At 38.8% G+C, this 19,794-nt stretch overlaps 1 protein-coding gene across 1 annotated transcript; it reads right to left on the bottom strand.

The window, feature by feature from the left end:
- Nucleotides 1-8,168: 8,168 nt before the first annotated feature.
- Nucleotides 8,169-13,743, bottom strand: trhrb (thyrotropin-releasing hormone receptor b). The gene is made up of 2 exons (XM_039819367.1): nucleotides 12,803-13,743; nucleotides 8,169-11,125 (listed from the first exon to the last, which is right to left on the bottom strand). Exons 1-2 carry the CDS (start codon nucleotides 13,583-13,585, stop codon nucleotides 10,700-10,702), a joined length of 1,209 nt encoding a protein of 402 aa, XP_039675301.1. The 5' UTR covers nucleotides 13,586-13,743; the 3' UTR covers nucleotides 8,169-10,699.
- Nucleotides 13,744-19,794: the final 6,051 nt, after the last annotated feature.

The following is a 19,794-nucleotide window of genomic DNA, read 5'->3' as shown; positions in this document are numbered from 1 at the left end:
TCCCAAGATTTCGAGAAATAAGATAAGATAAAACTTTATTGTCTGTTCATCCAGAAAATGTCCTTGCATCGTCTGCTCCAACAATTAAAACATTAAAAAACACAAACATGAAAAACATCTGTATGGTCACCCAACAAACATCTCATATACACACACACACACACACACACAGACCAATTCCAAACATAATATTTATGATTGTCATGATTGCATTCCCTCAATGATACACCGATCACATGATCACCGCTTAGCTTATAGTAAGTAGTACAAAGACTTAAGGTGTGTAAGTAAGTGAGGTTTATAGGAGCTGGTAGGTGAATTGTATTACTTTTGGACAGAGCCAGGCTAGCGGTTTCCCCCTATTGACAGTCTTTATGCTAAGCTAAGCTAAGCTAACCAGCTTCTGGTGGTAGCTTCACATTTATAATACATAAGAAATTGATCTTCTCATTTAACTCTTGGCTAGTAAACAAATACGCATTGCTTCCCAATCATGTCAAACTATTCTTTTAAACAGTAGCTGTTAGCTGGAGGGGTGAGAACCAAACAAAAGTTACAAATAAAAGATGACCCCTTTCACATTAGACATCTTTTGATCCATTGTTAATTAAAAAATATTGATTAGAGCAGCTTTAAAGGATAAGGCTGGTGATATTTTATATTTTTCTTATTGTCAACAAAGCTCATGAAAAGACCAAAACTAAGTCCGTCACTGTGATTTTTATTTATTTAAAAGGACAAGTAAATTCCCCAAAAAATCTGAGAACTGTTGTTTTTAGACATGTATAGGTCCCCGGGTTTGCTAGGGACTATTTTTATCTGTGGATTAATAGACAGTTGGAGCTGTGGTGAGAATCTACAGCAACAGGAGGGTGAATGTAGATGGACTCAAAATAAACTCCAGTGCCCACATTCATTGTAATGAAGGAACACGTCACACAGTGTGGTTCATTGATGTGTTGTATATCAGTGTAAAAGCGCAGTATATCAGGCTTTGGAAACGCCGACAATACTTCTAGTTGAATCATCTTATCATTGTTTTGGGGTCTTTCATGGGATTTGTTGACCATGATAAAAATACAGAAAATTGTCATCCTTATACTTGAAGTATACAGCCACATAAATCCTTGGCAGAGGGTTTTACAGCATTTGGTTTCATTACTGTATCTGTATGACATGAAAAACTGTAGTTTAGGAAAAGTAACCCCTTTTTGAACAGCCACTCGACACAGTACGTTTTCTTCCACGTGTAATTATTCATAATGCTCTCTTGTTGCAGGAGAGCTGTAATTACACTTACGCCACCCCTTGTCTTTGTTGCTGTCTCTGTCCAGGGTGTCATGATGAACATTACAGTCCCATTATCACAGAACAACCCTCTTTTTATTGTGCTGAAACACTTTAATTTCAGAGTTAATGAGACAGAAAGTTTCTTATATCATTTTTTTACTCTCTCTCTGCTCATCCCCCCTCCCCGCGCTCTTACAGTATTTCTCTCTTTCAACTATACTGTCACTTCATCAGTCCCTCTTTTGCACCTTGTCTGTTTTGACACTTGATTAAGCTAAATTCAGACTTCTTAATATTATAGTGAGGGTGCACTGTTATTTAACTTCCAGAGGCGCAGTAATGCTATTCATCTAATTCGAGGCCTGCATCCTACAGACTGTCCGCAAATTATAGCCTGTCATACAAGGGCATAATTTCAAGTGGTAATCTATAGTTTTTTTTGATTTTGTTATTGTTAAATAGATAATTGTTGTGTTTCTGCTTCTGTACTCACCTGCCACTAAAGTCTCTTTAGTGCTCTAAATAGTTATTACAACTGATTCATGTTAAGTTTAGGCTAAATTGGGTTTAGTAAACCTATAGGAAACCCAAAAAGTGGCATCAGGGAGAGATAGGATAAAGATATAATTTGGATTTTTGGAAGCAGGGTTGTATGAGGTACTTATCCATAGTCTACAGTAGATGGCGGTTGGCATGCTCCCAGTTTGAAGAAACAGGCAGGAGTACCGACACAGAAGCTAAGCAATGTAGGCTACTGTATGCAAAACGTATTTTAGCCACCTTAAAAAAAGGCCCACCTAAAACAATTAATACATTTATAAGTGTACACTATTTAGAATATTTTCACCGCTTTACCTTGCCATCAGAAAGCCCTTTCTGACGAGGAACTGAAGCCGTTATCCATGCTCCCTTCAAAGCCACCAGACTCCTTTGACAAAGACAGTATTTTTATTGTTTGTCTTTAGTGAATCCAAACTAACCCTTAAACACCAAAGTCCCACAATAACACAAACAAAATGACCGAGTGAGGCAGCGGTAGACCAGCAACTCCTGTGTTCTGAGAGTTAAAATGACAAATGAGTCTGGTAACGTTGAACAGAGCATAGATAACGGCTTCAGTTCCCTGTCGGAAAGGGCTCTAGTAGCCTACGTTGCTTAGCTTCGGTGTGCGTCTTCTTTCTAAGGTGGTTTATAGCCTCTCACCTCTGATTCTGGAGCCGACAGCAGACCAACATCTGCGTATACAGGTAGGGGGAGGGCTCATATCAAAACATTATTTACACTTCAGAGAAATTGTATGGAGCCTTTTGAAATTCCACTCATGCAATTTAGTCCTGTGATGGCAGTAAATTAGCAGATTAAATTGCTCTGAGGCTGAATTAATATTGGATGATGCTCAGTAGATATGGTAACATAATTTACATTTATTGGTGAGAAGTGCAGTGTTTATTTCTTCACATATTCTCTCAAGGTAAATGTAGGAAGGGTGTCCATTTGTATGCAAATTAGTGTTATTGTCTAATTCAAAGTGATGGATGTGATGGGATATGTGGTTTGACACATTTACATTCTAAACATCCGTGAATTTCCATTCTGTCAAAGTCAGATGTCAAAGGAGCTGTCTGTCAGCAAAGCAACACATGAGTATGATTAGTTGTCTCTGTGGAATAAATTAATCTAAAAGTAATCAAATCTTTAATCAAATCATAAACAGTATAGTCACAATCATGAGTATAGTGATGTGGATACATCAATAACCATTACAAATGTTATTCTTTAAAGATGTAGGCTATTACAGTTTTTGCCTATTGCTTACACACTTTTTGCAGAATTTGGCTCATTATGTCAAAACTCTACACACAAGCCAATCAGACATAGCGCTTGGAGATTAACAACTCACATCTATGCCAAAATGAAACACTGCAATCACAACTTAACACTCCCTAAAAACGAAATTCTTGCAACCAAACCATACACAAAAGCACCATTTGAATTACTCTTTCATATCACCAGCAACGCACTGATGGGCTTTATATAAAACACTGCAGTCTATATTGTCATTCTTATTGTCATTTTCTCAGACTCTTCTGTAAAACTCAAAAGTAGAATTTCTGCAGTAATAAAACAAACATTCTTACAGAAATAAAGAAAAATAGAATCACAAATCATCAAATTTAGCAACAAAACAAAAGTGTGTGTGTGTGTGTGTGGGGCGCTTATGGATCCTGCCTTCTGTTCGGACCTCAAGACCTCATCAACATCACAGGCGATGTCCTTGCGGGCTAGGCATCGGGGAAAATATTGCCTTGTGTGCCAAATCCACCCTTGGATTGATCCCTCCTCAATGTCTTCGCATGCCTCTTCCATTGCTTGCAGAAGAGGCATGCAGGCGTGTGGTTGCCGATCATATATTTTCCACCGCCACGCTGAAAAGAATTCCTTGATTGCATTTAGAAAGGGGCTGTCCCCTTACAGCCCCTTTCTAAATGCAATCAAGGAATTCTTTTCATTCTTTTCCGAGATTGGCTCTACAACCATAACCATCTCACACTTTTATACCTGCCCCCTTACAGGTATAAAAGTAAATCTCGGACCAGAGCAGCCCAATGGAAACCAACATTATCCCAGATGACAACAAACCTGGGCTGCTCTGGTCTGTCCTGCACAACTGCATGTAGTGCATCTAGAAATGCAATGATCTGTCCTGTATTGTAGGGACCTATAGTGGCATGCAGGACTCCTTGGACACTAATTTTCCCCACGCTGCCCAGGGACATTTACAACGGCCCTTTGTCCAACTACGTTACAGCCCCGACGCCTGGTTTTGGCCAGATTGAAGCCTGCCTCATCCACGTAGATTTAGGCATCTAAATCCAGAACTCTCTGTAACAGAAAATGTTGAATAGTGTTACTGAAAACAAATACGTACAGTAACTACAATTTCTATATTTTTACAAGCTACAGGCAGGGCAGGTGGCAGCATAAACCCTCATTCCCACATCACAATATATAGTATGTGAAGTGACACATACCTGCACATAATCATGGTGCAGATCCTTGACCCTGACACCGTTTCTCTCAAATGGCACCCTGTAAAGCTGCTTCATTCTGAAGTTATGTTTCTGGAGGATGCGACTTAGTGTGGAAATGCTGACCCTGTTGATATTGTTGAATACATTTCTACTTGCAATTATGCGTTGTTGCAACTCACAAAGTCGGATTGCATTATTTTCTCGCACCATTTCAATGATGGCACGCTCTTGTTGTTGAGTGAAGAGCCGTTCCCTTCCATCTTGAAGAGGTCGTCCAACCATTCTGTAGAAAATGCCACCACAAGATATCATTGGTTAGGTTCTTTTTCACATACTGTACTTTCAAACTGTACACAGTACTGTAACATCACAATGGTATTCCTTTACATATACTTCACAGCACTACCCATTTTGTATAGTACAGTTAGTACAGTAATACTGTAATATGATACAGAATCATGTGACACATACAGTAGGTAGAGTGTGGAGTAGAAACTTGAAGATATACCTGTTCTCCAGTCGGAATGTCCTTATTATCGATGCTACTGTGTAGCGACTGAGGTTAGGGTGGACTCTTTGCCCAGTCTCCCTCATGGACAGGCCATGATTTATCACATGGTCCACCAGAGTAGCCCTGATGTCATCTGATACACATCTCTGCACTGGTCCTCGTCCTCTTCCACGTCAGACTTCTCTCTCTCATTGCCTCCATGCTTGCAAAGTTCTCAAAATGGCTTACCTGAGGCCTATTTGTGGTGCTATGGCTCAGACCGATTGGTGTTCTGTTTTCTGTGCAAGTGTTTTAAGTGAACAGAGTGTTTTCCCAATGATAACAGGAGATTTTGAACAAAGTGTCTAATGTAAGAAAATGTGTGTAGTGTTTCGCAATAAGTGTGTTACAGAATTGCAAACAAAGTGCAAAGTTGACAATGTGTTTAAGCTATGGTTACACTGTGTTTAAGGTATGCTACAAGAAGTTTAGGTATTGAGGCTTTGGTCTAAGCATTCGTTTTTAGTGTGTAAGCAATGGTCAAAAACTGCAATTGATCTTTTTGGCCTTTTGGGGGCAGCAACACAATCTGTCAACACAACACTCACACTCCTATCACTTCACGCCTATGATTTAACACCGTGATTAGGATTCACATCGCCTAGTCACTCATCTATCAGTTAACAGACAGACATAAAAAGCAGAATGGTAAATGTTAGCCTAAATGAACTGCTTTTATATAGTCCTTTTCTAGTCTTAACAACCACTCAAAGGAGTGCTCTTGTTGGCTAATAGTCTTTTGAATCCATTGAATGTCCAAGAAAGGCATTTAATTTCAGGAATTTTGGATTTGTCATTTTGAATCTTCCTACTCCTGTTCTTTGACTAAAGCCCATTCCTGCTAAAGTAGTAAAGTAAGTAGTAAATGGTAAATGGACTGCATATATATAGCGCTTTCTAGTCTTAGTGACTACTCAAAGCGCTTTACACACTACATGCACCATTCAGCCCATTCACACATGCATTCATACACTGGTGGCTGAGGCTGCCATAAAAGGGGTCACCTGCTCATCAGATAAGTCTAATCAGTTTGATTTCTAATGGAAAAGAGAAGTTGACGCCCCCAGGTATGCATTTCTGTAGACTCAAAGGGAGAAAATAAAAATAAAAATTGTAAAAACCATCTACTCTAATTCCGAAAACAACTTTATTTGGGACATAAAGATAAAATGTACAAATTAGCAATTTCTAGATAACCATCAAACATACTCACAGGATCACATTATTCTAAAAAGCGAGACCAAGGCAGCAGCTTCCAAATTGTACATCACAAAATAATATTTATGTTTTAATGGGCAATGACGAAAGAAATAGTATAACAATATACAGATAACTTCTACTTGACAAACAGAATAGTTACTATAAATAACAATATATTTCAATACACAGGGAACAACATACACAAGTGCATGAATCTACTGATACTCCAAGCATGTACAGTATTGGTACAATCATTAAACATTCAACATTTTCCACATATATTAGTAAATGAAACCACTGTTTCAGCGCGAGAGCTTCATCTTCCTTAGCTGCTGATGCCCAATTATATTCCCCTGTGTGGCAGACTGTGCTCGGACATTCATAAACAGTCACTGATCTGGCAGAAAAAATCACACGTCCATTCAGCCACGTTCGCTGATGGCTTTAACAGCTAAAGAGCGAGACGAGCAAAGCGATGGTTTGTAAATCCACAGTTCACATGATACAAAACACAGACCAAAACATTCACTTCACTTTGCTTCAACTTGAACACTGATGCTTAGATGGGCCTTATAGTGCTGCAGCTGAAATATATCAACATATTTTGTATGTAACACAAATGCTGTTTTTCACATATGAACTCCAGACAGTGTCTGAAAAATCAGGTCTCCTTTAGCGTCATATCTAAACGTGCTTTATCTAAACGCACTTAGTCGGAACTATTGGCGTCACTGGGTGGGCTTACGTTTCCATGACACGCAGGAAGAACGGTACGGTTGGGTTTAGGAAAAGAAGAATAGACAGTTGGGTTTAGGAAAAGAAGTACGGACAGTTGGGTTTAGGAAAAGAAGAATAGACAGTTGGGTTTAGGAAAAGAAGTACGGACAGTTGGGTTTAGGAAAAGAAGAACGGACAGTTGGGTTTAGGAAAAGAAGTACGGACAGTTGGGTTTAGGAAAAGAAGAATAGACAGTTGGGTTTAGGAAAAGAAGTACGGACAGTTGGGTTTAGGAAAAGAAGAATAGACGGTTGGGTTTAGGAAAAGAAGAATAGATGGTTGGGTTTAGGAAAAGAAGAATAGACGGTTGGGTTTAGGAAAAGAAGTACGGACAGTTGGGTTTAGGAAAAGAAGTACGGACAGTTGGGTTTAGGAAAAGAAGAACGGACAGTTGGGTTTAGGAAAAGAAGTACGGACAGTTGGGTTTTGGAAAAGAAGTACGGACAGTTGGGTTTAGGAAAAGAAGTACGGACAGTTGGGTTTAGGAAAAGAAGAACGGACAGTTGGGTTTAGGAAAAGAAGAACGGACGGTTGGGTTTAGGAAAAGAAGTACGGACAGTTGGGTTTAGGAAAAGAAGAACGGACGGTTGGGTTTAGGAAAAGAAGTACGGACTGTTGGGTTTAGGAAAAGAAGAACGGACAGTTGGGTTTAGGAAAAGAAGTACGGACTGTTGGGTTTAGGAAAAGAAGTACGGACTGTTGGGTTTAGGAAAAGAAGTACGGACAGTTGGGTTTAGGAAAAGAAGATTAGACGGTTGGCTTTAGGAAAAGAAGTACGGACAGTTGGGTTTAGGAAAAGAAGTACGGACAGTTGGGTTTAGGAAAAGAAGAATAGACAGTTGGGTTTAGGAAAAGAAGAACGGACAGTTGGGTTTAGGAAAAGAAGTACGGACAGTTGGGTTTAGGAAAAGAAGATTAGACGGTTGGGTTTAGGAAAAGAAGTACGGACAGTTGGGTTTAGGAAAAGAAGTACGGACAGTTGGGTTTAGGAAAAGAAGAATAGACGGTTGGGTTTAGGAAAAGAAGTACGGACAGTTGGGTTTAGGAAAAGAAGAATAGACGGTTGGGTTTAGGAAAAGAAGTACGGACAGTTGGGTTTAGGAAAAGAAGTACGGACAGTTGGGTTTAGGAAAAGAAGAACGGATGGTTGGGTTTAGGAAAAGAAGAATAGACAGTTGGGTTTAGGAAAAGAAGAACGGACGGTTGGGTTTAGGAAAAGAAGTACGGACAGTTGGGTTTAGGAAAAGAAGAACGGACGGTTGGGTTTAGGAAACGAGACACGCGGGACACGATCCCCGGTCTCCTGGGTGAAAGTCCTGTGTTGTTTGACCCGTCCACCACCCCAACCAACCTCCCTATGCGGAGTTCGGAGTGAGAAAGGGTTTCCAGACATAGTTCGGAGTTTCCCTTTCACACATGTAGCACACAACAGGAGATTGTTTGTGTCAGATGCATTCTCACTTACTGGAAATACTCAGTTTGGTTTAAATGAGAGGTGTCGCCTGGTGGGGCGTGCAGCAGACAGGACATGGCGTGGATTATACTGCGTCACAGAGCCGTTTTTTGTAATTTGGTCATAAACAACCGAGTCTCTTGCTGTTCCTTGAATTTGTCTAACGATTTCGGCATCGGCCCTTACCGACAGAAGTTTCCAAATGTCGTTGTCTCTCCAGTTAGACATTTTCATTGCCGTCTTTGTGTATATCACCCTTCATTTTTAACTTCTTAGTTTTCATCCCGGGTCCTTCGATCTCTGTAACACTATACAGTATACAGTCTTTTACAGTGTAAAGCATTGAGGGTTACAGGCACTGCTGCTCACACAAATATAAACTATATGAGTGAATCATCGACTAATAATTCAATAGTGAAGGAGGTACCATTGTCTAATAAGGCAGTTTTTTATAAAGGGTGGTTATGTTGTAAAACTAAGGCTGTATTAAAATATATTAACACTTTATTAACAATTATACCCGGAGACTATTAGGAAAGTCATCAATAAAGGGTTGTGACTTTGCTTCTTTAGAAATAGTTAATGAATGTATTTTTTAATGCACTTATTCATTCATTTACAAATTTAAGAAGTAACTTAACAGCAGTGAAAGTCTGCTGATGTACAGGTGTACGCCAGGCTGTTTCAGTACACTGTGACATCACTGGTGGGTGTGGTTACAGGTTTCTTTCCCTACAATAACAAATCAGGTTGTAAATATTAACACGTTATAAATAAAAAGGATTATGGTGTAGATTCTCTGCAGTCTTTTTTACCTATGGAAAGTTGTCTAACTATTCAACGGAGGGTTTTATGTTCATTTCATTTTCTGTTTGGAAAGAGGGGTTATTTTGCTGCAGTAGTGACTCATAGCAGTTGCTAGGAACAGTTGAATCTCAGTTAACTTAATTTTAGTCTTCTTTATCATAGAGTTATAATATGTGTACGTCGGTTTACAACAACCTAGCTGCTTCCGTCCTACAGTGCCATTTTTGTTTTGAATAGATTCTGGCAGTACACAAAGTACTTTATGTACTTTGTTTTTGCTCTCTGTCAGTGAACACTTTGCAGTGGAAAAACTCAACAAACCATTAAGAGATCTTTATAAAGAATGAAGCCGGCCTCAAGAACACACTCAACACAGTCTGTCTTGGTTTTCACATCATGCTCAAGGTTGTATGTGAGTCCTTCACGATAAAAATACAGCCTGTTTTGTCTGTGAGGGCTCAGGTGTGACTCACTCTTTAATGGTGCTGCCTGCATGGAAAACATCAGCCTAAGTCTTTCTGAAGCTGAAGTTAGTATGTACACACAGTCAATGGTGACTCAGAACATAAAGACTGAATTCAACTCTTCCAAGCCGTACTTGATGCTGTTTGGTGATGATCTCTTTGGTATCCTTTGGGATAAAATCATCACTGACCGGCTGTGTTGGTAAGCATGCCTGTGGTGGTTTGCAGGATTTCTGGGTTCACGTTATGTCAGACTGTAACCTCTCGCTGCCATTTGGAGCCACCCGTATGCCGCCCTGCCCTGTGCAGCTTAAAGGGGACGTTTCATGATCATTTATACAATCATACTTGTATTATGGGTTCTTGCTAGAACATGTTTACATCCTTTAATGTTCAAAAAACACATTTTGTTTCTCATACTAATTGTCTGAATAGACCTTTAATCACCCTCTGTCTGAAATGCTCAGTTTTAGCGCTTGTCTCTTAAAGCCCTCTCACAAAAAAATCCTAGTCTGTTCTGATTGGCTTGCGAGAAAAATACTGCGCACCTTTGCAAAGGTAGTTCTCAAGCTGTGGGTGGTGATTCTCAGATGAAGGGCGTTAGTGTATTCTAATGAGCCTGCATGTGACATAGGAAGGAGAGCCAAATCTGAATGGCTTGTTGAATCTGAGCAAAGCAGTTTTCTGATCTAAGCAGCCCAAAACCCTGTGGGTTGGCCGGCACTCCATTTACCCAAATGTATGTGTACAAGCACTAAAAAGTGAGTTTTTCATGATATGTCCCCTTTAACGATCCAATAGTGTTTTGTTTTGTTGACTGATACACGGTGTATAATGTGGGTAGGTCCAAGAGAAGATAACACCTATACAATAAGAGAGTGCTTATCTGACAATGTTTGTTGCTTTACAATGTACAGGATCATTCTCGGCTTTGTGCCTCAAAGACTGTCATTACCTATCAGTAGCTGTAATCTGTGTTTACATCTCTAGCCAAAGCAGCCTGTCTTTGAAAAGGTCAGCAGGCACTCAGGAAACAATAGTCCCACTTAACAGATTCCATTAAGCAACATTTTCAAACTCTTTAAATCTTGATTGACCCTCAGAATCGTCTGGCCTCAAACAAACTTTAGGCGTCGCTGAAATTCACCTTCCCGTACACACAAGGGTCTGGGAACATCATTTTTTGATCAGACAGCAGGTCTTCTGTGACGGTGAGCTCCTCCAGCTCTGTTGTGAAGTGATCGGTGCCCTCCACCAACGAGGAATCCTTGACTGCGCTGTACGTGAGGGCCACGCTGTAGGCGGCGGGTTTATCCAAGCCTTTCCTCCCACAGCAGCAGATCTTGCGGAAAGCGGCGCGAAACTTCTGAGACATGGCGTTGTAGATGACCGGGTTGATGGCGCTGTTGAGGTAGATGCAGATCCTGCAGAACAGCAGGAACCAGCTGTCCAGGTAGGCCGGGTCCAGGAAGGAGTTGACCACCACCAGAGTGCGGTAAGGCATCCAGAGCGTGGCGAACAGGATTACCACCACAGCCAGCATCTTGGTCACCTGTAGTGGGTGACAAGCAGAAATATGAGAACTGCTGCTGCAATAAAACTCCCAGAGGAGTCTTTAGTGGCCAAATCAATACTGTTGAGCTGTTAACAAGTAAATAAATATAAATAATAAATAATAAAAAGATATGGAGCCACATATGGTACACATATTCAGTTATTTCTCTTTATAAATATGAGTTCATGGACATCTATAAAGAAGCCTTTTTTTTTAGTTCAGAATAAGGAAGTTCTGACCTTTTGAAATCTTTTTCTTTTTTTAAAGTTTTTAAAGAGGCAGTTCACAAAAAGCACTTTTAGTAGCTATATGAAAACAAAACTAACTGCTATAGACTCCCATTACAGGTCAAATATATATATAAAATTGTATTCATTTATTTTAGAGCTGAAACAATAAGTCAATTAGTCAATTACTCAATTCAATTGATCAACAGTTTTCATAATCGACTAATTGTGAAGTTAGTTGTCGTCAAATAATTTTTTTAAGAAATGCCAAAAGGTTGCTGGTTGTGGCTTCTCAAATATAAACATTTGCTATTTTATTGTGATATTCTAGGATTATATACTGAATATAATTGGGTTTGGGACTGTTGGTCGAACAAAATAAGACATGTAAACTTGGATTTAAAAACTAAGCGGTTAATTGATTAATTGAGAAAACAATTCCCAGATTAATATATAATAAGTGGAGTTGCAGCACTAATTTACTAATTAATTAATTGATTTGTTTGTTTATTTAATTATCCATTGATTCAGTTTTGTGATCTGGGTTAATCGCCCCTTCAATGGTTTTTTCTTAGAGATTAAAGCCAAAATGTGTCTCTCTAACAATGTTTTTCCTGGACGCTGAGTACTAAGAGGAACTTAAAGAGGTTACAATAGGATGTTGTGTTTATGTAGAAAATCTGTGATGAAGTGTAATGTAACAGATATTCATCTAAAGCCATTCAATCCTATAATGACTCAAAACAGGTTTTTTAATTAAGGTGGAAAAAAAGCTTATGCAGAGAGAATGCCAGTTGTTGCATTAAAAAAAAAAAGTTCAATTGTTTTTCTTCAATTTAGTGGCATTTTTATTGAATTGTTTTGCCATACTGATCTTTATTCAAGACCTAATTTATAAAGTTAGTATGTATGTTAGTTAAGTTCTTTGTTATCATTTACAGTGGTGGAGGAAGTATTAAATTGATATAGCAATTCCAGACTGTAAAAATACGCTATTACAAGTAAAAGAACTGCACTGGAAGGTATGCAAGTATTATCAGCAAAATGTATGTTTTCAAAAGTAAAAATACTTGATGTTGAAAAATGCCCCTTAGCGTGTTCATATCACATTCTTGAATTATTTTAGTATTATTTTAGTATTAAGTATTATTAGTGATGCATTCATCAGCATTTTGCTGTTGCAATTGGTGTAAGTGGAGCAAATTTTAAGTATTTTATATAGGCCTACATTTATCCTGAAATTATCTTTTTTTTTATTGCATCATACGTTTTGTGTACAATCTTCAAAAAATGTAAATACTCAATAAAAGTACAAGTACCATATATTTGTACTTAAATACAGTACTTGATTAAATAACATTTTCAGCCCCATCCTCAGCAGAATGCATTCCCTTGTTAAAGATCAGCAGCCTGGCTGTCATCCTCTCCAGGCTCACAGGCCACCCACCTGTCTGCGGGAGGTCGCGGTGGAGCTGGAGTGACGGGAGTTTTTGCAGCTGGTTCTCTTATTGTTGGTGTTGTTGTTGTGTCCGTTCTTCTTCTTGTCTTTGGGGTCGGAGGGGAGCGGGTTGAGGAAAAGGATCCTGGCGATGAGTCCGTACAAGACCGCGGAGAGCAGCAGCGGCAACACGAAAAAGACGCCAAAATCAAAGAAGTAAATGGGTAAATAATACTTCCTGGGGACTCTGTAGCCGCAGGTGATGATGGTGATGTTGTCATACACCAGCTCATTGATGTCTGACAGATAGAACCACATCATACAGTACAGAGAAGTAAAAGCCCAAACGAACAAAATGATCTTTTTTGCTCTGGACAGGGTGCACAGAAACTGGGCTTTAATCGGATGACAGATGGCGATGTATCTCTCTATGGTGAACGCTGTTATGGAGCAAGAGGAGGCGTTGATCCCGAGATACTGGAAGTAGGTGATGAAGAGGCACCCGTAGTGGCCAAACACCCAGGATCCCAAGATGCTGTCCGTGATGGTCGGTAAACAAGCCGCTGTCAGCACCATCAGATCAGCCACTGCTAAACTCACCAGGTAGCAGTTGGTTGGAGTCCTCATGTGTTTGGTAGTGAGCACCACCAGGATGACCATAACGTTGCCAACGATTCCTAAAGCGCAAATCGCGAAAAGCAGTAAACTACTTATCACTTTGTACTGGATACTGTAGTCCGTCCAAACCCCCAAAGTGTGGTTCAGCTCTGGAGCTGTTGTAAAGTTTTCCATCTTAATGTTTAGGCTCAAATATCCGGGGGGAACTAGACTTTTCAGCGGATTTATTGACTCTTGACGCACCAAACAGGTTTTACGCACGAGAAAAGCGAGTGATAAATCAACTCTGCAGCTCCGGGAAAAGTGTAAATCGATCTCAAAACGCTCAAAATTGCACCCGGACGTGTGCTGCACATGAAACCATCATAATGTGACAAAGATCGATGCGTCGCCGGGTTCGTCAGAGCAAACTGTGTGTCGGGCAGATGGCGGTTTGGTTTTGAGCCTTGATCTTGGCACGCACGAGCTCTCATTACGCATGCGAGGGGATTAGCCCATCATTACATTTCGACACTAGACCTCCCCCATCAACAAAGCTGCGCCAAAATGTAACACCACATTTTTGTATTTCCGTTTTTTTTTATATTATTAGTTTATTACTTACATAAGGCTGCATAAATCAGTGTTAGTGCTGCCTAGAAATATGATTTAAACATGCAGCCGTGCTTGGCGGTGCCTCTTATTCTGTCTTATTTTGTCTCTGTTCATGGATGTAGTTTCTGGACTGTTGATCTGCATCTTTAAGGCAACACCCAAAATAAGAATTCAATTTTTAAGATTTGTGCGTTTTTACAGGGCAGTCTCACCTCTGAAAACCAGCTCAGCGCAACAGGCTGCCACTTTAATAAAGTAGCCTGCTGCATTATGGAATGAACTGCAGTCTCTGAAAGATGGAACTCATCAATAGTTGCAGGTCATGTTACACGCAGTGTTTCGCTTGGAATCCAACTTAAAAGTGGATGACTTTTTTTAAAGATTCTACATGCTCTTTTGCAGGACTGCATTTGCAAAAAGAAATGTCAGTACATAATCCTAAAGTACCGTAATTTAGTAAAATATGAATTTTGATTGTTCTATGGTATATGTCCAAGTTACAGCTGATGTATGAATTCTTGGCATAAACCTAAGGTCCGGAAAATGCTGACTAGTGTCAACCAAAATGTCTATATCATCACTATACATCTTTTTCTTTCCAGTTCCAATTAAGATGATGGCCACAGCCAGTATTTTTGATCAGACACCAAAAAGAAAGTCTTTATATTTAACTATTCTGATAAATGTTTATAGTTCAGGAAAACTATTGAAACAGTGTTATCCAAGCCAATTGTCAAACTTAAACAAATGGAGCCTTAAAGAAATGTATCTATCTATCTATCTATCTATCTATCTATCTATCTATCTATCTATCTATCTATCTATCTATCTATCTATCTATCTATCTATCTATGTATATCCATATATATATATATATATATATATATATATACATATATATATATCACAATTGCAGTGATATGTAACACTGCCTGCTATACTACACATTAAACCAACTTACTTCACTGAACAATGAAGCTGATTCAGTATATTTTTTTTACATGTGAGGTAGAAGAAACTTGAAGCGGAAAAACAAACCAGTACTCTTATGTGCAGCCAGCATGAAAAGCACAAAAAGACAGATCTGCGGTGACCTCTATTAGCTGCCATGCTGTCCAACAACATGTGAATCTGCAGTTGCCTGTTCTCTTTTTCTGCACAACAGTGTGGAGGTGGAAAAACTCTCCTCCACACCAACTGTGCACATTGTCCACAAACTCAGCTGAGAGTGGTGACGATCACGCACACACACACACACACACACACACACACACACACACACACACACACACACACACACACACACACACATTCACTCTGTGAGCACTGAAGCTGCTAGCTGTCCATCCCGACCAACAGGTGGACCAGGACGACAGGGAATTACATAATAATGACGCCCGCACCCCCCCCATTTTCTCCCATGATTCCTATTATCTCTCCGCTATGAAGAAACAGTCCGTTTTAGCTCAGCTTCTTGTAACCATTTTTGTTCAATCTGCTTTTTTGTCCTGGGTGAAGTTAGAAGATACACATAATGTGGTTAATTAGGCTGCTTTTTTTTTACTACCAGCAAGATTAAATGTTTAAATTGTTTTTTCTTCTGAATTGATTCTAATTAAGAGTCTACGTTCCTACCTTTAGAGTGGACAGGTTAACAATGTGGAATTAAGAAGCCATTTTTGTAGCAACATTTGGACAGTGAAACAGCACAAATGAAGACTTCAGCCATCTGTCAGCCTTTTATCACTTGGTTACAAATAAACAGAGAGAAAAGTGTCTGTTAATTAAACAGGCTCTCTGCAAATACTGTTTACATATTCACGATGAAATCAATAGCAATTTATCCACGGCTGATTATTATTGTTTTACATATTACAGTTATCATATACAGATCCAGTTTAAACATATTTGCTTGATTACATTATTCAAAGCATAGCCGTAGTGGCAGAAAGAAAAAAGCTGAAGGAAATGAGTGAAAGAGTTTTACTGCCACCCAAAGGACACACCTGACAAGCACCCAAACCGAGACTCGGAGGAAACCTAAGACTCAGACATTTCTGTTTATATTTTTAACATTCATTTCACAAACTTGAATCCAAAGAACCATTGCCTCTTATATTGACAGAGAGCAGTGTAGAGGAGACGAGACATGAGGGGAGAGAGATGCTGAAAGACGTGCACTCCCATGAAGACCAATAATGTTGCTGAGGACAGTTGTCCTGTGACTTTATCATTAAGAGAGCAGCTCCACAGACCTGTTGTGTGATTTTACGTGTTTGCTCTTACATTAAAATCAGGAAAGACATGCAGACAATGCATAGCACACTTTGCAAGTTAAAAAAAATATTTAAGATTTGAGTAACATTTGATCACTTTTTGACATCAAATGCAGTAGGTTGTAATAAACATCTAGCTAATGGCTGTTTTGTTCTGTAGAAAATCCTTTTTTACTAAGTTGTATTATTTTCTACTGTGTTGTTTTGTTGAGACTTATTGTCTTTTTTTCTTTTCTTTTAGGGCAAATAATTCGTATACTTATGAACTATAATACATTTCAGACTGAAAATGCTAAAAAGAAATGGAGCATCCAGGTGGTGTTTTGGGCTGCATTTACCCACTACATCTAACGGACTTCTTCTTCCTAGTTGTTCTCTGTATTTCTACTGGTATTCTATCAAAGAACATATTATCTTGAAAGGATACTCAAGTGAATTAGTGTTGCACTTCTGTACAATATTTAATACTGGAGGACTTGTAAGTACAAATTTAAAAAAAAAATGGCCAAAATCGATGCAGCAGAGATTTCTAGTATAGAAGTATGAATCAACCTGCAAAACCTAGAATATTGTTTGGTCTCTCAAACTGCACTACCCAAGTTTGTAATGTTGGCTTTCTGTAAAAAGATGTGGTGTATAATTTTGTTTCTGTCAGATTAAATTTTGAAAGATGGAAAGAAACAGAAAAGACAAATCTGCAGATTAAGCTCTGCCTGGTTTCAACCTGAAGCCAGCAGGGGGAACATTTGTCACGTCAGAGGACTTGATGATTTCTGGGTCCACAGACCATTACCTCTGACAATAACAAAAATCATTGCCATGTTTCTGCTGTGGTTCACTAACAGCAGTAATGCTTAGGTCTGACAAAAAACACCATAAAAGATGGCAGCAGGGGAAAGATTATGATATCCCCTGCAGGTACTTCATGTCCAAGTTACAGTTGATGTATGAATTCTTGCCATAAACCTAAGGTCCGGAAAATGCTGACTAGTGTCAACCAAAATGTCTATATCCTCACTATACATCTTTTTCTTTCCAGTTCCAATTAAGATGATGGCCACAGCCAGTATTTTTGATCAGACACCAAAAAGAAAGTCTTTATATTTAACTATTCTGATAAATGTTTATAGTTTAGGAAAAATATTGAAACAGTGTTATCCAAGCCAATTGTCAAATTTAAACAGATGGAGCCTTAAAGAAATGTATCTATCTATCTATCTATCTATCTATCTATCTATCTATCTATCTATCTATCTATCTATCTATCTATCTATCTATCTATCTATCTATCTATCTATCTATCTATCTATCTATCTATCTATCTATCTATCTATCTCCATCCATCCATCCATCTGCAGGTACTTCATGAATATAGATAGACTGAGCCTGATGATATTGTGCACCATTTATGCCCATAACATATATCAGTGTGCGTGTATTTCTTCCCAAAGAGCTATAAACCATAACATGTCAGTTCATTTGAGTTATACAGTACTACTGTTACACAATGTGCACAGCAATTAAGCTTACACCTATAATGTTTAGTAAATCAGAAAACATTTTTTGTTGGAAAAAAAAAAAGAGAGATTGCTTTTGCATGTCTACAGACATTTACTGTTATGCATAGCAACTCACTGAAAACATAACAGTACTTGTAAAAATGTAAAATACCCTTTGGTCGCTCTGATTTACTGAGACAGTGGCAGGCCATCTTAAAGAAAGTCAGTCCAAGTCAGTTGACAACCACACACACACACACACAAACTACAGCCATGACTCAAGGTCCGCCATAAACAAGCTGCCGACCCTGACCTCCCTTCATTAATGGTAGTACACTGTGGGGTCCAGTCCATAACCTCCCCTGACAGAAAGCATCACTTTCTGCTTCGAAGACAGCTCTCTCACTTCTTCTCCACCTGTTTCCTCACGGTCTTGCAGGGTGCCCCCGTACATCGACACACACTAACGGTCGCTGCACAAAACACCACGGAAGCCTGATTGTGCTCACGACAACAACAGATGTTCAGTTTGTAGAGGGCTGGTTAGGGGCAGTGTAGTGGTATGTGGGTGAGAAGGCGCATTTATGAGTAAAAATCACATTCACAATTCATGAAATTTGAAGATTTTCAAGATGGAAAGGATTCATTGAAATGTAACCTGTGGTTTCAAAAGAATACAATTAAAACTAGGATTTAACTTAATGTCATTACTGTTTTGCTGTTTCATGCTCAGTGCTTGCAGTGTCACGTTATAACGATATGTCTTGCAGGGATTCCTGCAGGATTTAAATCTGTTCTTGCAGCTTTGCAAGTTTTGAAACATGATCACATTTCACCGACCTTAGCTTCCTTAAAGTGGCTACCTGTTCCTTTAAAAAAAAAATGATTTCAGGATATTATCGATTACCCACAAAGCCCTGAGAGGCCTCGCCCTAAGTTATTTATCAGATCTCTTATTGCCCTATGTGCCTTCCGCACCCTGAGGTCCTTGGACGCGTTGCTTCTTGTTGTTCCAAGATCCAGATTCATACCCAAAGGTGTCAGAGCCTTGCAGTCAGGGCTCCACTCTGGAATTTTCATTTTTTTTAACCTGGAGGTTCTCCAATGTTCCCCCTGAAACACTCAAGTGGTCCATGAAGTAAAGTTTGAAGGGCTGCCAAAAGACAAATCAGCTGAAATATTTGTTCCAGTGGTTGCTGTATTCTTCGGGGATGGTGAAGCACAGTATAATTGTTGTGATGTTTTGGCACTCTCTCCACTCTGGAATGACCTGCCTGCAAACTCCGTCTTTTCTTTGAAATCTATTTTAAAAGCCCACTTAAAAAAAAAAAAAAATGCTTTTTGTTTATTTCATTTATGTTTTATGGCATTTTAGCTTGTTTTCCTCTCTGTGTTTTATTATGTTTAGTTTTTGTCTTATTCTCTTTGTGTTTTAAATGTGTTCTGTTTTTATCGTAAAGCACTTTGTAACTGTGTTTTGAAAGGTGCTATAAAAAGTCTATTATTATTACTATTGCTATTGCTATTACCATTATTATTATTATTATTATTGTTATTGTTATTGTTATTATTATTATTATTATTATTATTATTATTATTATTATTATACTTCAATCAGTAGAAGTTCACTTTCAAGATACAGAGATACTGTGGAAAGCTTGATTTAAATATTTTGAATCAGGAATTTTATTTTCCTTCAGATTGAAAAAAAAGGAGAAAGAAAGAAAAAAAGATCAGCAGAGAAAAATAGAGAATTTTCTCTGCAGCTGTCAGCCACTGCCAGGCTGAGGCGCCATGGTGCAGAAATGTGATGCTCCGAGCTGTGAGAGGGATGTCAAGTTGTTGCTATTGTTACTGGATGAAAAACATTTGTTAGTCTTGAGCCTTTGGAGTTACTTTACAACAAGCCATCATGTCTACAGTTTTACTTTTAACAAATGTTTAACAAATGTTTGTAAGTTTAATTTTAAAAACATTTTTTAACCTGGAGGTTCTCCAATGTTCTCCCTGAAAC

This window comes from Perca fluviatilis, chromosome 13 (genome assembly GCF_010015445.1).
Source record: "Perca fluviatilis chromosome 13, GENO_Pfluv_1.0, whole genome shotgun sequence".
NCBI classification, from domain to species: domain Eukaryota; kingdom Metazoa; phylum Chordata; class Actinopteri; order Perciformes; family Percidae; genus Perca; species Perca fluviatilis.
Note: the sequence above shows the minus strand (reverse complement) of the source record. Positions and strands in the feature narration are given on the sequence as shown.